Source organism: Dromiciops gliroides, chromosome 3 (assembly GCF_019393635.1).
Source record: "Dromiciops gliroides isolate mDroGli1 chromosome 3, mDroGli1.pri, whole genome shotgun sequence".
NCBI classification, from domain to species: Eukaryota; Metazoa; Chordata; class Mammalia; order Microbiotheria; family Microbiotheriidae; genus Dromiciops; species Dromiciops gliroides.
In genome coordinates, this window is record NC_057863.1 from 122,945,605 (window position 1) to 122,964,722 (window position 19,118).

A 19,118-nucleotide genomic window follows, 5' to 3' on the forward strand; every position below is an offset into this window, starting at 1 on the left:
GAATAGCTTTGATTTATAAAAGAAATGGCAATTTAAAGGTTTTTTTTAAAATCTTCTATTCAAAAACAGAACACTAAGTTACTGTATGAGTGTGTTTTTCTCCCCAAAAGCTATTGACTCTTAGACTTTTTCAACCAAGTGAAATGATCTTTCTAATCATCTGAAAGTTGGCACTCGTAAACACTGTGGCATTTTATAAGTTCTTTTGCAGACAATCATCTCCTATCTACCTCTTAAACTTTAAAGCGAATAAAAAAGTGCCCTTGTTTTAAAAAAAAATCGTGTGGTTTACCTTACTGTTATTCAACTGCTTTTGAAAATAACTATAGACATGGCTGCCTAAGCTTTAGGGTGTATGCCTTTCAAGATTTTCATCTTAACAGCCTTCAGGGAACTTGTAGCAAGTTACAAGGATTCAAGGTTTATGTTCAACTGAAGAGGAATAAAAGCAAAAGAAGACAAAAAAGGAAACCTTTTTCTCAAATAAAAACAGTATAGGAGAGGTGAGTCTATTAAAATGTAAAAGACTGAACTCCTTAACCATGACTGCTGTAATTCCCACTGAAGTTCTGGAGATCTATAGGCATGCAAAGGAATGGAGGCTAGAATATTCTGCATCGATCTTAGATTGAAAAGCAATTAAAGAAAGAATGAGGAAAGTCATCTGCATCATGCATGTACACACACAGCTTCAACTTTTAAAGTAAAAATGCTTCAGTGAGGAAGACCATGAAATTTGCTAGGGCTCCACCTTTTCCTCTGTTATTCACTATGTACTGTGCTTTTAACAGAAGTAGGGAATGGGTGCTGAGAGAAAATGGAGGCCTTTCTATTCCTGCAAAGCTCCCCGAGTTTGGGGCGGAAAATTCTTCTATTCAAAATCATTCTACTTTCTATTTCTGTGGCAACAAAATATCCATAATGAATCCATAAAGCTCTGTAAAGTTAAATAAGTTGCTATGCACCTACCTTGCCCGAAATAAATTCCAGTTCCTAGGTTTTGATCTAAACATTTTTTTTTTTTATTATTAAAGTGACTCATTTCTTTATTTGTGCTTGATTCCATTTTTTTAAAACTACTGGATGTAATGATATGTTAAAGGGGAAAGGGTGAACAGTGACAGGCCTCATCTTTTAGCTTACTGTTCAGGTGTGGCTTTTGCTTGCTGGGGGTGAAGGAATAGTCTCTCCTCACTCTTGCTTTCCAAGTTTATAAAAGAAGAAAAAGCCATTTAGATCTGTGCTGAATCACAATCTAGTTATATATCTCAAGGGACTCCTAAATACTGAGCTTATTGCTTTTTCATATCTTAAACCCAAGACTACCTATAACCACTGAAGAATGTTTCTTGGGGAAGATGAAGATATGGTCCCTTCCGAGAAAGAATAGCAATCACCAAGTTAAATGACATTTTTTGCGGGGGGGGGGGGGGGGGGGGGGGGGGGAAGGAGACAGTAGCAAGAAGTGAGGTGTGAATATATGTTTCATTACCCTCTGTTCTCTTGGTTAGTAGCTATTCATCCAAATTTCCAATTATTTCCTGTTAAGAATAGACACAACTTGGAGAAGCTGGACAGCGGGAGTGGGAGTGGGGTGGGGTGGGGGTGGGCCTGGAGGGGAGTCACACACAGTAATGGAGAGAAAAACTTTCTAGGAGGTAACACCCAGTGCAAGGCTGCAGCCCTAGTCTGAGGTGGTTTGGAGTTGCTCAATTTTTCTACTGAAAAATTGGCAGACAATGTAGAGCATAGATTTATACTAAGCTTTTAACCTGAAAACTGTTACACTATTATTTGAATGTTATTTCAAATACTTTTAATACTATCAGAGACAAATCTCACTTGTTTCATTCAATGTCCCTAGTTCCTGCTTCAACAGTCACTTTTCAGAACAAGATTATAGAGATTTAAAGATAATCCCAAACAAGGCTACTTCAGTAACCAAAGTTATTTCAGACTGTTCAAACACTTAAAAATGAGCTAGGAGCATTGTGAGGTTAATTTGTGCCTTTCCCGAATCCAAGTTTTCATAATTAAAATATATTGCAAAGGTCCTTCTGGAGACCCTTTATAGCTAAGCTATAAAAAACTTGAACAAATAAAAATAACTCACCAAACTCCTTTTACCATATTGAGATGGGGGAGGAAAACCCCAGCTCTTAGTGAAAGAGAGGAAATTATTCTTTTAAAAAAGATGTTTGTTGGTAACATATTGCTTTATTTATCATAGACTTGATTCATTACAAAGAAACTCATACTTTTGGGGAGGGGGTGGGAGGCAAACGGGGGTGGGGGGGGGAGGGAAAGTAATTATTTTTTTCTTATCCTTGATGCAGGAAGTTTGGATTGAATTTACCTGCAAAAGTCAGTGAGGCATCACTGAATGTAAATATAGTTTAAAAAACAAAAACCTGTAGAGAAGAGCCAATGGGCTATTCTATTCTTCTCTGCTTTCCAAGAGTAGAAACTAGCACCATTTCAGTCTTTCCTCTGGGAGCATCCTCTTTCCACTCATTTATTCCAAGGAGAGATGACCTGTTAAATAGGGGTTCCTTCCCCTCTCTACCTGCCTTGGCTTTCAAGCCACCAAATAAATTCTAAAATGTGAAAAGGGGAGCACAGTCTTTAACTGTGTTACTCAATGGCCAGGACAGCAAACGACAGAAAGATTACTTCGATGTTGTAAAAGTAACCAAGACATCGAAAAAGCTATGTTTGAGTGTGTGTGTGTGTGTGTGTGTGTGTATGTTTAAACAATTCCTTTAGTAAGTATGAAAATTGGTAATGTGAGTCCTCAGTGAAGTTATTGTAGGAAAGTCCTTTTATTCATTATTGCTTTTCTCCTCAAGAGGTGCATTATTTCCTTCTCCGCTTTGTCTGATTTTTCATGTTCGCTGACTTTGCTTGGACAACCACACCTCTTACCTTGGTGCCAGTGTGTCTAAGAAAGTTTCTTTTCCTGATTCCTTGTAATCAAATACTAGGGGCTGGAAGAGATGATGCCTAGGTGACAGAAAACTTCACTTTGAAATGGGGCAGTAGTTTTTTGTTTTTGTTTTTTAAAGAAAGGCTCTTCCTATACAACCCCAAACAATTTCTATACTAGTCCATGTCAGAGCGGACACTTGGACTGGACCTGAAATAAACATGGTTTGTCCCCTTTTTGTTTTAGCAGACAGAACAGAATTTAAAAAAAAAATGAAACAAAGAACGAACAACAACAAACAAATGAGAGATTGGTTTCCTTAAGGGCATGGCATAATGACAAGTTGTGTGTGATCTCTAAATGCCACCATCACTACTGCAAAAGTCTGCCGGAGTGCCCCTTGATTTTCAGGTAATGGAACCCCTCCAATAGATTCTTCTCATCTATTTTCATGCAGTTTGCCGGTAACAGAAATTGGGCATGTTTTCTATGTTACTTTGATGGTAATCCAAAAAAAAGGGGGTGGGGAAGATTGGGGATAATAATCCAAGTTAAAAAGGTCTTGCTCTTTGCCATCAATTTGTGGTAACTGATTTTTAAAATATCAATAAGAAAATGTCTGACAGCTGAGAAAATGTTTAAGCTACAAACATCTTTAAACAGTAGAGGACACAGCATGGAAAAACAATGCCTGTCTCTTCAAGCATCTGAGTCACTCATCTCCTGGGCCAGCATGAGAATGCTGCTTGTGTAGCCATGATGGGGTTACCTTCAGATAGAGAGGAGAAAAGTACCATTTCGTTTTCCTGCTCTGGTTTCAGACATCGTGGGATGATGATGCCCTTTTGTGTTAACACTGTGATGGGGATTCAGCCCTGCTGAATGGGGTGTAGCTAAGAGACCCAGCTCTTCCGCTCCGCTGGACAGGTCTCATGCCTCAAACCAGCATGTGCCTCCGACGGTGCAGTGCCAAGTGATCTGACCGGGAAAAACTTCGATCACAGTCTGCGCACTTGAATGGCTTCACTCCCGTGTGTTTGCGGTAATGCCTTGTCAGTTCGTCCGAACGAGCAAACTTCCAGGTACAGCCTTCCCAGGTACATTTGTATGGTTTCTCTCCTGGGGAAAAACAAAACAAAACCAAACCAAAAGACATATCTTTGCTGCTCGATAACAGTTAAATAGTAATTCAACCGTTTGTTTCCCGCCTAGTAGGATGGAGGATAACATGAACACCTGTATACCACTGGCACACATCCATGCTTTTATAAGTTCTGGAAAAATGAAACACACTTTCTGATTCAAGTGATGGAACTTATTCTGATCAGAAGTGTATTTATACCCCAAATTAGCTTAAAACACTCATTCCTATGGGGAGTGACTGCAAAAACCCCACAAAAACCCTAAACCCACATGCTTAGGCCCTAAATAGACTTTAATGTATAGAAAATGGTATAAAAATAAAATTTCAGAATTATAAAAAAATTAACTAGACTAAAAATACCTACCATCTTAAATAATATTAGTTTCTATTCATTCATTTCTCACCAAACCTTTACAATTTACAAAACACCTTCTTAAAAGCAAACCTAGGAAGGTTGATAAGGTCAGATTTGTTATCCTAACTTTTTTCAGATGATGAAACCCAAGAGCTTAAGTGCTTTGCCTTATAATCTGTACAGCTAAGTGATATACCTTGGATACAAATGCGGGTCTTTTAAAATTATCCCTAGAGAGGGCTTGCTACATGGTACAGTGGATAGAAAGCTGGGCCTGGAGTCAAGAAGACCTGAGTTCAAATCTGGCCTCTGACGCTTATTAGCTATGTGACCTTGGGCAAGTCACTTAACCTGTTTGCCTCAGTTTCCTCATCTGTAAAATGGGAATGATAACAGTACCTACTTCCCAAGGTTGTTGTAAGGAGCAAATAAGGTAATATTTATACAATGCCCGGCAAATATAAATTTTAGTGATTGGTATTACTATTATTATACCACATTGTCATTAAAAATAAAATACTTTTTATTAATATCACCTTTTCCACAAAGTTTCTGTGACATTCCTGAATTGGTAATGACCCTCCCCCAATGCCCTTATACTTTGTTTTGTACCTCTCTGATGCATATCTGTAATCTTGTGTATTATAATTAATCTATCTTTGAGTTTTATCCTCCAAACTAGGCCATAGATTAAATGATAAAAAGATAAGACCAGGTCTTATCTTCCCCTTCCTCTAAATCCTAGTGTGCCTTTGACACAGTAGGCATTTAATAAATGTTGAATAAATGAATGAAAGAATGAACGGCAGCAGAGCTAGAGATGAGAAATACATTTCTAAATCATTACCACCCATTAACACAGACAGCAGGGGGAAAAATGGCTCTGAGAACTACTCAAATGGGCACCCTGACCCACATTGGTAAGGGCTGGTGCCCTGTTCCATTCAGTGGCTTCATTAGCCACCTGGGACAGATCACATCCTTTCTCTCACTGGTGGGGAATATGTGCTAAGCACAGATAGTTGGCATCAAGAATAATCTACATGTTGTAAATGATGAGTTGGACACCCCCCCCATCCCACCCCCACACACCTCTAAATAGAGATAGCCATAGGATTTGAGTCACCACCTGAGAATTCCCTGAAGTGACAACAACACGAATAGGTCACATTTATGTATTACTTTGTAGCTTACAAATTGCTTTCCTTATAACTTTGTGAGGCAGGTGGTGCAAACTAAGTCTGATCTTGGTGCCCTGTTCCCAAGATAAACAATGTTTGGCTAGCTCAAGAACATTTCAGAACATCAAAGGACCAACCTGATCTACAATGTAATTGCAAGTCTGAGAAAAAGTAACCAGATTAAGGAAAAGACGAGTCTCTCTTTTCAGGCATTAGATTAAAAAGAACTTTTGGGGTTTTGTTTTTGGGTTGTTTTTTCCCCCTCCCCTGGAATGCTCATAGTGGAGAAGAAAAAAAAAGCCTTGATATCATACTGATATTACGAGGCAATCCATGAATTAGGGCAAGCCTTAAGAAACTTTCTTAATCAGGGTCAAGCCCCATAAGTCATTGTATGATTTTGAAGAAGTAATTTGACCTCTTATTTCAGTTAACTTGCAAGGACAGTAAAATATGCAAAACCTTTGTCAGGAAACAGATCTGCTTTCCAGAGTCCAAGTGAGCTCCCAAGGGGATGGGACAAAAGCTGACCCAGGTGTGTTGTTTGCCTGCTTGTCATTCAGAGTGGAAGCACTGTCCCCATCCAACCCCAGGCTTGTTTTGTTCCCCTTCTGACTTCTAGCAACAGGATCTTTAAACATTAATAACAAAATGTCTGACAGCTGACATGCCGCCCAGACATTATGCAGCAGGAGTATGGGAATGAAGGGAGTATTCCTTTTCCACATTCCCCTGCCTAAACAGCATCCTACTGAACTGGAAAACTTAAATATCACACATCAGCTATACTTCATGAGACCACTGGACTACACAGCAAACCTCCCTTGTTGATGTCACTTAGGAGTAGCTAGGTGACAAGGTGGATAGAATGTTGGGCTTGAAGTTGGGTAGACTCATCTTTCTCAGTTCAAATTTGGCCTCAGACACTTACTAGCTCGGTGACCCTAAATAAGTCATTTAACTTTGTCTCAGTTTACTCATCTGTAAAATGAGCTGGAGAAGGAAATGGCAAACCACTTCAGGATCTTTGCCAAGAAAACCCCAAATGGTATCAGGCAGACATGACTGAAATGACTGAGCAACAACCACCACCACCACAACCACTACTACCACTGTAAAAAGCCATTTTGCTACCAGTGAAGGGTGCAAACTTGTTGAAACTGGAAATATTAGATAATAAGTTATGGAATGAATGAATGAATGAATGAATAGTACTGATGGGCTGTTGACAACCTCAGTTCATACACAAAGTAAAATTCTGATATAACTGCGTGATGACCCCACACAGAAGGTACAGGTTAACTAGATGAAAAAATCAGGTTCTAGCAGTCACCCTATGTCATCAGTGCTAATGCCAAAAAAGCATGCCACAGGCCAGACGTGGGCAAGCTAATGAACATTCAGCCACATAATAGTATTAGAAATTTCTGTAACAGTTCAAGATTTTCAAAGCACTTCATATATATTATCTTATCTGATCCTTACAGCAACACTATGAAGTAGGGTTCTGTGTCATATCCCAGTTTTATAGATGAGGCAAATGAGTGACTTGCCCAAGATCACACAGTTAATGTCAGAGGTGGCATTCAAACATAGATATTTCTGATTCCCAGTTGAACACTCTATCCACTACCCCACCCTGACCCTCAAAACATGATTATAGGGGCAAGCGAGGTGGTACAGTGGATAAAGCACCTGCTCTGGATTCAGGAGGTCCTGAGTTCAAATCCAGTCTCAGACACCTGACACTTACTATCTGTGTGACCTTGAGCAAGCCACTTAACCCTCATTGCCCCACAAAAAAAACAAAAAAACAAAAAACCATGATTATAGTTGTCAGTACTAAGATCTACAACTCCCTTAGTGAGAGGTGCTATGATTGGGTGACCATTTTAGGGCTATATTGTCCTAGGTCCCATCCCCTCCCAGCTTCCCCATGGGTTATTTATTCCTTAGCTCTTATCTGCTGTCTCCCAACCTTCTGTCTATACACATGCTCAGGTCTCCCCTACATCACCTTCACTAGATTATTCCTATCCCCTCTGCTTTTCAATGCTTAACTCCTAGTCAGAGTCGTTTAGACTTGTTGGCTCAGCTTCCTCACCACCCACTCACTTCTCAACCCCTTCGAATCTGGCTTTTACTCCATCACTCCATGAAAAACTGCTCTTTCCAAGGTTACCAAAGATCTCTTAAGTTATTTAATCCAATATCACACCCCTCAGTGGCTGTTGACAATCAGCCCCCATCTCTTGATGATTCTCTTTCCCCTTGGCTTCCCAAACATTGTTCTTGGTTCTCTTACCCACCTGACTGTTCCTTATCAACTCTGCGGGGTAAACATCTTGCATCCAGTAAGTGTGGATATTCCCTAACGCAGACTTAAGCTCCCTTCTTTCCTCTCTTTTGGTGATCTCAATCGATCAACAAGCCCCTATTTTGCGCCAGGCACTTTGTGAGGCGCTGGAGGTACAAAGATAAAAACGAAAGCTTACATTCTACCCGGAGAAGCAATGTTTCTGTAGAGTCTGTATGTGTATAGTCACGGCACTGGCAAGAAGGGCATTAGTAAGTAGGGGCATATGGAACGGCTCCATGTACAACATGGTAACTGAGCAAAGTCCCAAAGGAAGGGATTATCAGAGGTGGAGGAAGGAAGGGAGTGCATTCCAGGTTGGGGTGAAGGAGATGGCTGATAAGAGACAGAAGATGGAAGTGTTATCTGTGTGGAACAGAGGGATGTCTAGTTTGGAATATAGGAAGGGAAATAATATATAATAAGGCTAAAAACATAGACTAGGGTCATATTAGGAATGGTTTTAAATGAGAAAGAGGAGTTTATAGCATATTTAGAGGCAGTTAGTTTGCATAATAGATTGAGTGCTGTACCTGGAGTTAAAATCCTGCCAACCTAACAGTTGTGTGACCCTGGGCAAGTCATTTAATTTCTTTCAGCCTCAATTACCTCATCTGTGAAATGGGAATAATTATAGCACCTATACTTTCCAGGTTTTGTTGTTGGGATGAAATAGAATATTTTATTTAAAGTGCCCAGCAAATCTTGAAGTGATATATAAATGTTAGGTATATTTTATCCCAGAGACAATTTCTATTAGTTCAGCTGTTGTCTTTTTGCAGATTGACACTTACCACTAGCTATCTAGTCCTAATTATTCTCAACCCTAGTCCTGCATGACAAACTCTTCTGTATTTCTCATTGGTATCTCAAATTATATTTGTCCCAAGCGGAATTCGTTTTCCCTGCTTAAGTTTAGCACTTGTTCCAAAACCTCTCTATTTCTGCTGAGGGCAATAATATCCCCCTAGTTCCTCAAGGGTATAAATTTGGAGTCATTCTTAACTTTTCCCTCTCTTCTTTTAGTTTCCATTTTTCTTCTATCCATCTCTATAGGCCTGTTTTGATCCTCATTGCTATTATCTGTTATCTACTGGCTTCTGGGTCACTCTCCCCGTTTTTTCTTTTTTTTTGGTGTGGCAATTGGGGTTAAGTGATTTGCCCAGGGTCACACAGCTAGTAAGTGTTAAGTGTGTGAGGCCGCATTTGAACTCAGGTCCTCCTGACTCCACAGCCTATGCTCTATCCACTGCGCCACCTAGCTGCCCCCTCCCCACTTTTTTCAAGGAGTTAGCTTGAAAAGTATTTTAAGAGTTTCATCTAATCTAACTTCAATCCACATCATGAATACAATCTCTAACTGCTTGTCAAGTCTTCATCCAGCCTCCACAGAAACACCTTTAAAGATAGGAAACTCAATTCCCCTAAGATGGCTCATGCCATTATTAGCTAGGTTTTAATTGTTACAAACTTTATCCTTATTCTGAACAAAAATATGCTGCCCTGTAACTTTCAACCACAGACCTCATTTCTGCCATATAAGGGGAACAAGTCCGAATTGTCTTCCATGAGACAGCCCTTCCTGTAATTGAAGACAGCTAGTATATTTCTTCCTCAGACAACAAAACCCCATTCCCTTCAACTGATCTTCACATCGCTATGAGTTACCTCTTCATTCTAGTTCTGTTCCTCTGAAAATACTCTAGCTTGTCAATATCCCTTCTAAAATGTGCAGCATGGGATCGTGTAAAGATCTCCAATCTCGGTACTAGAAATGCCTGGGTTCAAATCCTGCCTCTGGGGACAAATCATTTAACTTCTTGGTCCCACACAACTTTTGAATACTATAAGAAATAGCTAGGGTGGCACAGTAGACAGAGCACTAATCCTGGAATGAGAAAGACCAGAGTTCAAATTTGACCTCAGACACTTATTTAGTAGTTGTGTGCCCTGGGCAAGTAACTTAACCTCTATCTGCCTCAGTTTCTTCAACTATAAAAGGGGGATAGTAACAGCATTTACCTTTCAGGATTTGAGGATCGAACTGAGATGTCTTTAAAGGTCTTACTTAGCACAGTGCCTGGCTCAGAGAAGGTAATTAATAAATGTTTGCTTCCTCCCTTCCTATGAGTTGTCTGATCTCTACCAGGAGATAAAGTTTCTTTGATAAAACCACAGATTCACCAAAACAAGATAGAATTCACTTTTTTTTTTTTTGCTGGCTACATAAGAGTAGTCAGTCATTTCTTTGTTTTTTCAGCCCAATAGATTAGCTATGTCTCTTCTTCACCTTTCATCTACACTCCCTCCTACCCCAGCTGATTTTTTTTTTATTTTTTGGTACTGATGTTCTAAGTTTGTTTTGAAGAAACATCCTACAAGTTTCTATAATTGTTCATGCAGAGCTAGTTCTCTGAGGCAGGTAGGAAAGAGAATAGGTTTCTTAATTGGGCTTCCTGTAGGGCAATGTTTCTCAAACTGTGTTGCTAGGAAAACACACATATACATATATTTTTTAAAGTTAATCTCATGTTATTTGATAACAGGTATTAAAAATAATTTAGAAGATTTTACTACAAGTCAAGAAGCATTTATTAAGCACTTATAACTTTTCTGGGCCCTGTGCTAAGTGTTGGGAATACATATATAAGCAGAAAGACAATCCCTGCCTTCAGAGAGCTGGGCCCTGTGCTAAGTGTTGGGAATACATATATAAGCAGAAAGACAATCCCTGCCTTCAGAGAGCTTACATTCCTATAGGGATAGACAATGCATAAAAGGGAGCCAGTGTGTGAAGTCCAGGGGTGGAATGAGCTTCCTGGATAAAGAGGTTCCTGGGGCATTAAAGTAAAAGTCTGGGACAGTTCAGAGCTTAATCTGGAAAGTGACAAGGATTCTGCCAAAATTTTGTTTAAACAGAAGTGGCAAAGTTTGAGAACCACAGCCATGGGGCAGTAAAACCTCAGGTACTAGGACTGTCCGAGTGACACGGTTTTCTCATTTCCCCCTCACCTGCTTGTTCCCCATGAGGTTTGTTTGAGAGGTTCTCCTAGCTCCTTTTTTCTTTACTCCCAGGGGTCCAGAGGCCTTCTGGGGCATTCAGGTAATTCCAGCCCAGCCCAGTGCAACCTCCAGCAGGCCTATCAAGGATTGTGATGACCTTTGTGACAGACCATTTATGTCCATTGTGGAAGGTTTGGCCTTGCTAAGGTCAGATTCTCTTCACCAGTCTGAACGTGGGGTGAACCAGCAGTGATTCCTGGATTACCCTAGACTGTACTAATTCTAATACTTGGAGGATCTCAGAGGTCATTAGTGTGCATACTTGTCCCACAAGGAAGGTCCCAACCCCTGCATGACTTAGTAACTTGTCTATAAGAATCATAGGTAAAAAATACCCCCCAAACAAAACAAAGAAAAACCCCAAAGATCCTTGAAGTTATTAAAATTCACTCTTCACTTCCTTGTTTACAGAGGTGGATGCTATGGGTTTGGGATACTGCATATATAGTCTGACTCAGGAAATAAACTGGTTAGTTGTGCTAAAATCCTTCCTTCCTTCCTTCCTTCCTTCCTTCCTTCCTTCCTTCCTTCCTTCCTTCCTTCCTTCCTTCCTTCCTTCCTTCCTTCCTTCCTTCCTTCCTTCATTCCTTCGTTCTTTCTCTCCTTCCTTCCTTCTCTCCCTCCTTCCTTTTATAAGGAATGACTCACTGGGTAGGGGAAATGAAGGTGATATAAAAACAAAGGATTTTAATGAAGCTCATTAGTAGTAGTACTGATAACAAATAAGGACAGTATGATATCCAGGATTCACTTATGGCTTACCTCTTCAGAGGTAGGAGATACTTCCAGAAGGAGGAATAAAAAAGTGGCTACTTAGAAGGACTGGGGGATTTCTGAAGAAAAAGCAGTAAAGGGCACACTTGTGATATGGCAGCCAAAAAGAAAAGCCATTTGGGACTGTCTTAGGAGGAGCAGAGTTTTCAGGAATTTGGAGGTGACAGTCCCTCTGTACTCTGCCCATATCAGACCTCACTTGGAGTATTGTGGTCACTTCTGGGTACTACATTTTTTTTTTTTTTTTTGGTGAGGCAATTGGGGTTAAGTGACTTGCCCAGGGTCACACAGCTAGTAAGTGTCAAGTGTCTGAGGCCGGATTTGAACTCAGGTACTCCTGACTCCAGGGCCAGTGCTCTAACCACTATACTACCTAGCTGCCCCTGGGTACTACATTTTAAAAAAGGATGTTGATAAACTAGAGGGTGTCCAGCACAGGGCAAATAGGATGGTGAAGAATTTTAAGTCCATGACATATGACAATTGACTGACCCAACAAGGCATGTTTAGCCTGGAGAAAAGAAGACTCAGGGGAATGTGATCATTGTGGTCAATATTTTAAAGACATTCATATGGAGAAGGGATTAGATTTATTCTATTCACACCCAGGAGGCTAAACCAGACACCACCCTCACCCCCAAAAATGGAGGTTGAAAAGAAACTTGATTTCAGGAGAAACTTCTTAATAATTAGAGCAGTACAAAAGTTCTAAAATCTTCTATGAGAGGTGGTGGGGAATAGTGAATAGAATGTTGAACTTGGAGTCAAGGATACCTGGGTTGAAATTCTACTTTAGACACTTGCAAGCTGTGTGACTTTGGGCAAGTTCTTTGACCTCTCTGTGCTTGTTTCCTCATTTGGAAAATTAAAGAGTTGGATGTGATAGCTCCAAAGCTTCCTTTCAGTTCTAAATCTATGATTTTAGGATCCTTGAAGTTCTTCATTCAGGAGTTAGAAGATCACTTGTTGGGCATGTTAGTGTGGGGATTCTTTCTGGAATTGAACTCTATTTCTTTCCATATCTCAAATTCTTTGGAATTATATTATATGGAATCTGTGATTCCACATAGTAAACTACAAATAGATGCCACTTATTGTACACATGATGATATACAACTATATGGCCATTAATTTAATGGGCAAGCATTGCAGATGGATAGTAAGTTAGGCTTGGAATGGATTAGGAGGAAGACATTAAGCTGGATAGCATTAGGGAAATTATATGCCATAGGAACATTATATTCCATATTGAATGAAATTAAGCTTCTTGGAAAGCCCATCTTTTTAATGTCAATATTTTCCTAGTCATGTTATTCAACTGAAAATCTTTTTGTTCAGTCATTTCAGTTGGGTCCAACTCTTCATGACCCCATTTGGGGTCTTCTTAGCAAAGATACTGGAGTGATTTGTCATTTCCTTCTCCAGCTCATTTTACGGATGAGGAAACTGAGGCAAACAAGGTTAAATGACTTGCCCAGGGCCACATAGCTAGTAAATATTTGAGGTTATATTTGAACTCAGGAAGCTAAGTCTTCTTGACATCAGGCACAGCTCTCTATCTACTGTGCCACCTACCTGTCAATAAGGAGACAATATATAGCTTTGTAACCCCATTTAGAGGTTTTCTTGGCAAAGATAGTTGGAGTGGTTTGCCATTTCATTCTCCAGCTCATTTTACAGATGAGGCACTCAGGCAAACAGGGTTGAGTGACTTGGCTCTTAACTAGTAAGTTACTTGTAAATAGTACTTGTACTGGTAAGTTAACTAGTAACTTACTTGGATAGTAAGTGTCTGAGGCCAGATTTGAACTCATGAAATGAGTCTTCCTGATTCCAAGTGCAGTGCTCTATGCACTGCACTACCTGGCCGCCCAATGAAAATTTTAGAATGCCATAATCTCAGGACAATCTAAATCATATGGGACTCAAAGGGAAATGAAGAGACACCTGGTAGGTACACATTACCAGTAATGACTTGTATCATGGACATGTCATACCTTATAAAATCAAGGACATGAAACTGTGATAGGTTTGCCATAGTAACAAAAGAGAGGGATAGACACAATTTCTTACTAACATCCATTAAACATTAAAAGGATCAGAGGAAGGCCTCCACTGTTTGGGGTGAATTGTCCATGGGAGTTTTATGAGTAAATACAACTAAGAATTACAATTGACTATAGGATGTAATCTGATTACAATCTATACTAGTAGAGGTATATATTTTCATCAATGAGAACCATGCATCTACTGAATTAAACTAAAGTAAGGAGAGGTCATGATTCTCAGTTCTATTCTCAGTTCTACCTGGAATGGGAGGGGGGTATATTTTCCTTGATAAAATTTGTACTTTTCTTTGATCCAGTAAAATCCTGGCTACTGCCCTAAATCAATAAATAGTGGGCAATATAGCTTTTTAAAGCAGTCAATTCTTGGGCAAGGTAGTTTTTTGTTTTGTTTTGTTTTTTTAAACTTGTGTTAGCTACTGTAATTTATTTTATGCTTTTTTAATGTCAGGCTAAAATTTGTTCTTGTGACCCTCAGCAATTTCATTACAAGGTGTACAATATAAATAAACAAAATGAAGAGAATAATTTTAATTTAACCTTTGAGGCTAATGTGAATAAAAACTAACAATGATAATAAAGTAGTTTGTATGACATACAGAGCTGTATCTGAAGATGACCAGCAAAGAGATATAATGAAAAGCAGACATTATTTCATCCAAAAAAAAAAAAAAAAGAAGAAGAAGAAAGAAAAGCATATCAGAAAACTGTAACCCAAATTTAATTTAACCAAGTCAGTGGTAGGTGGATTTTCCATGAATTTTTTTCCTATGGAAAGAGCTGGCTGGACAGTAAAAGTCGTCAGATGCCTCATCAGGGACTGTTTCTAATGTCTGCAGCTGTTATGTGTTGGGCTGAACAATGGAGATATTAAACACCATTTCCATTCAGTTTGGAAGGGGGAGTTGTAGACTATCTCCCCAATGTACTTAGAGTAGCTTTTAAAATGCTGCATTAAAAAAAAGTACAGATTCTTTTTTAGGAAAACTGCATACTACAAACAAAAACCAGAATATCTCTCCCTTCTTGCTCCCCCCTCCCTCCCTGCCATAAATCCCCACACCCCTACAGATGCACACATTTGTCAAATCCTAGATTAAATGTAATATTTTTTAAAATAATTGAAAATTATGTTACCATGAGAAGATTATCTATCACTTTCTTTCTTACATTGTTTTAAAAAATACTGTAACGTATGGTAAATGATAAAGTACATTTCCCTGCCAATATCTAGGGACTCCAGCTTTAAAAGCAAGAAATAAATTTAGATAGTAGTGAATCTTTTAAGAATAGCCCCCATGAGGGGGCAGCTCGGTGGCACAGTGGATAGAGCACCGGCCCTGGATTTAGGAGGACCTGAGTTCAAATCAGACCTCAGACACCTAACACTTACCAGCTGTGTGACCCTGGGCAAGTCACTTAACCCCAATTGCCTCACTAGAAAAAAAAAAAAAAGAATAGCCCCCATGGCATTAATTGTGATTTTTTTTTAAAGCAATTTAGGGTCTGAAGATGCGATTGAAATACATATGATATTTCCAATTGCAGCTATATATTGGGTCTTGAGCTTTTTTGTGGGGAGGGGTTCTGAACTGTAATTTCATGGATGTATCAAACTACACTCTCCATCAAAGTAGTTCAATTCAAGACAGTAAGCTTTTTACTAAACATTTCCAGGAAGTGTGCTCAATGTAGAACACAGTGTTGGAGAGTGGCCCAAGGGTTCCCAAATGTTAAATGACTTGCTTGCCAATGGTTGAATGGCTAGTTTGTCTTGAATATGGGTCTTGATTTCAGGGCCAGTCCTCCATCTCCTAGGCTATTCTTATTCTCTATGGTTAAGTTAGCCATTTTTGAAATTAGAACCTTCCTATCCTCTGTTAAATGCAGAAATATACATTTTTAAAAAAAAACGCTGCACAATTAAATACAACCAGCCAAGACTTGATTCTATTTTGTAGCAAACCAGCACTTAAAAAAGGGCAACATCTTAACAGGAAAATGTGCTTTCAAAATGGAACAGCAAGAATCTTAACATATCCGAATTTAAAATTCCTTTAAATACTTATAGGAAAAAATACTAAAAGAACAGAATTATTTTTCAGAAGATCTAGACTTTAAAAAAAATTCTACAGTTAGGGTTCATACTACTTCTGTATCTGAGTGTGTATATATGCATATGTATCATTTAAATGCAATTCCAACAAGCCATGCCCTGGGAAAACGATAACTAAAGTCGGGTTTTTACTTAAAATAGTTAATAAACAAACAGATTTATCACTAGAGTGACTGTCTTTCAATCTTGGTTAAAGAAAAGGATTAAGAGCCAGTAAATGTACTTCTATGACATTTACCGAGCAGAAAGTATAATAAAGTCTAAAGAAAACATCAGGTATTGAATGGATTTCCAAAAACCAGCGAGCAAAAATAACTTTTTTTCAGGTGCCTCCTATTTCTGCCTCTGAAAATGCTGAAAGGCAAATTTGTACAGAGCCTAATGACGGGTGCCCTTTCATATTAAAATAACGTATGGGGCAATACACAGAAGAGAAATGTGAAGTTGGAGAAAAGCTGGTGCTAAACAAAACACCCCCATTCTCACCAGACTTCTTTTTATTGTGCTCCCAAGCAAATGAAAAGCAGCACCTCTGGCAACAGGAAACACCCGCATTTTCTTGGGTTCACAAGGACATTTCTGAAATGCACACTTGTCCCTGTTTAACTTTCATAAAGTTACAGAGCCCCAGACACTGACAAATGAGCTTCATTACATTGGAGGTATAAGGTATTTGCTGTGACAATCTATTTCACCTGAGTAATGGCATCTGCATATGAGGAAAAACCTGTATGGAGATTTTTATCTGGTCTCCTACTTTCTGTTATATTAATAACAAGATTTTTTTTTCCTGTTTGTGCCACAGAAGCATAAAAAGGTAGAAAGTTAATAATGGATTCTCTATTTATAATTTTTAGGTGACCAAAAGCCAATTCTGACTTAAGGCCATGTCAATAAGGTGTTATTTAATTGACCTTTCTAATCCAGTTTAACAGTCTGTTCTGTCAAATGATGAAGTCATTTGGTCAAATAAACAATATGACAGGTGTTTTGCTATTGTTGTTGTTTTTAAAACAGCTAATACAGACATGGCTCAAATGGCCATTAGAATTTTCTTTCATAGGGGCAGCTAGATGGCACAGTGGATAGAGCACTGGCCCTGGAGTCAGGAGTACCTGAGTTCAATACCAACCTTAGACACTTAACACATACTAGCTGTGTGACCCTGGGCAAGTCACTTAACCCCAATTGCCTCACTAAAAAAAAAATCTTAGAGAGAATTTTCTTTCATTCTTTGTCCATGTACTTTAGTACCTGGTATTACTGCCTCAGTAAGCCAAGATGTCTGGTTTTATATTCTTTTTGGTCTGAAAAGAGCTTGACCCCACTATCTGAATCAATATTTCTTTTTCAGACATATCTTCATATCTACAACAATACAATCACTATGAATAGCTCAGAGAATGGTGAGTACTTGTCCCATTGAGATGTGCGCCATTTTGAAGGAAGGCTAAGCAAAGAACCAGAGTTATGGGAATCAGAGAATGCTAGATTAGAAAGAGGCCTTAGAGATCAAGACCAACTCCATCACTTTACAGATAAGTGAATTGAGGCTCAGAGACATTAAGTGACCTGCCTCAAGAAGATAACTGATTTCATATGGATATTAAGTGTTTTTTTTTTAAAAGTGTGATGTTCAAGACACAGTATTTAGACTCAATCTCATTTTTTCCAGTTTTATATTTGAAAGTACTGTGACATTAGCAATGTTTCTGTTGAAAATCAACCAAAAAAGTAACATTTCCATTTTATGAGGTGGAAAAAAGACATGCACTTCTGTTCTAACCTTTCTATAACTCTATAATTGTAATAGATTGTTTTCTTTTAAATGTTACCATGGGAGATTTTATTTAAAGTTGGTGCCATTTAAATTTCTCATCTGAAAACAAATATTTCATTTTGAGTTTATTTTATTTTTTTCCAAGTTAAATATGATTCAGTTTTTTTGTTACTTAAATGAATATGAATTATGTGATGTAAAGAAAACGTGATAATTCTCCTTTAGTTCTCAGTTATAAAGACTTGTGGCTTTTTTAAAAACACTACCTACAATGCTTTAAATTATAAAAACATCTTCAGTTTATCTGTATGAACAAGAAAGATTATAATACCTTTGTTCAAACATAGAAAGACCCTTCACTACCTTTCATGATTCATGGAATACAGCGATAAATTCACATCAATAACTTAGAGTTGGTTTTCTAACAGTCTTAGGTCTAAGTAACACTAATACTCAGAGAATAAAAAGGGCACAGAGGTTAAAGATACAGCTACCTTGTTTCTATCTCCCTTAAACCATGGATTTTTGAGTTTTATAGCAAAAATAAAGCCACAAGCAAATGAAGGTAAAGGGGAAAGACTGTTCATGATATCACATGAAAGCATTTTTAAAAAACCTCTTCAGTGTCATGGAAGATTTATGGGCTGACACAAAAGCTTTCTAAACTAAAATTAGTTATTCATTTATTTGACTCAGGTAATAATTACTCTGCTCTTTTAGAAGATTGTCTTCCATTTGGTAGCTAAATATTAAAAAAAAAACAAAATCAAACAAACATGATATATTAAAAAAAGATTTATCCACACTTAAGCTCTTTGATAAATATTGGTATAAAACTGATTATCCTGTCACCTCTACTAAGATAATTTTATATTAAATGTCTTTCTAAAGGAAGAAAGAGTTAAAAGATGTTAGGAATTTCCATAAAAACTGCTACCAAGGTGATGCTGTGGTTCTCACCATGAGGAAGTCTTGTTCTTTGGACTGTTTCCCTAATATAGTTTCTATTATTTTTCTAATTCTAATAATAAAATTCAAGTAATTTGAAGTACCTGGGGCAAAAGGATAGACTGAATTCTTGTAGTTTGTATGACAGCATCTTTATAGCTATTTATAGTCCTACATGTTACACCACCTGTCATAACCAAAATGATGCTAATCAAGTGTTAAATGGCAGAACTTCTAAGAAAAACTAATAGATCAACAAAATGAGTAATTAACATTTGATTTATTTAAATATAAATGGATCTCTGGTTGCTTAAAAATAGTTTGTTGCCTCAAGCATTTCAATTTTCTCTCTGGGATTTTTCTTATGCTATTGGTTTATAGTTTGGTTTGCTGAAGAAAGGTAGATTTC

The 19,118-nt window shown here is 38.2% G+C and overlaps 1 protein-coding gene across 3 annotated transcripts in view; it reads right to left on the reverse strand.

Moving 5' to 3' along the window:
• Window positions 1-1,437: 1,437 nt before the first annotated feature.
• Window positions 1,438-19,118, reverse strand: part of KLF12 (Kruppel like factor 12) — a 581,101-nt gene continuing 563,420 nt past the window's right edge. For all 3 annotated transcript variants that reach the window (XM_043994967.1, XM_043994966.1, XM_043994968.1), the window contains exon 7: window positions 1,438-4,045. In XM_043994967.1, coding sequence (XP_043850902.1) covers window positions 3,864-4,045 — 182 coding nt within the window. In that variant the 3' untranslated portion in view covers window positions 1,438-3,863. The remainder of the gene's footprint in view (window positions 4,046-19,118) is intronic.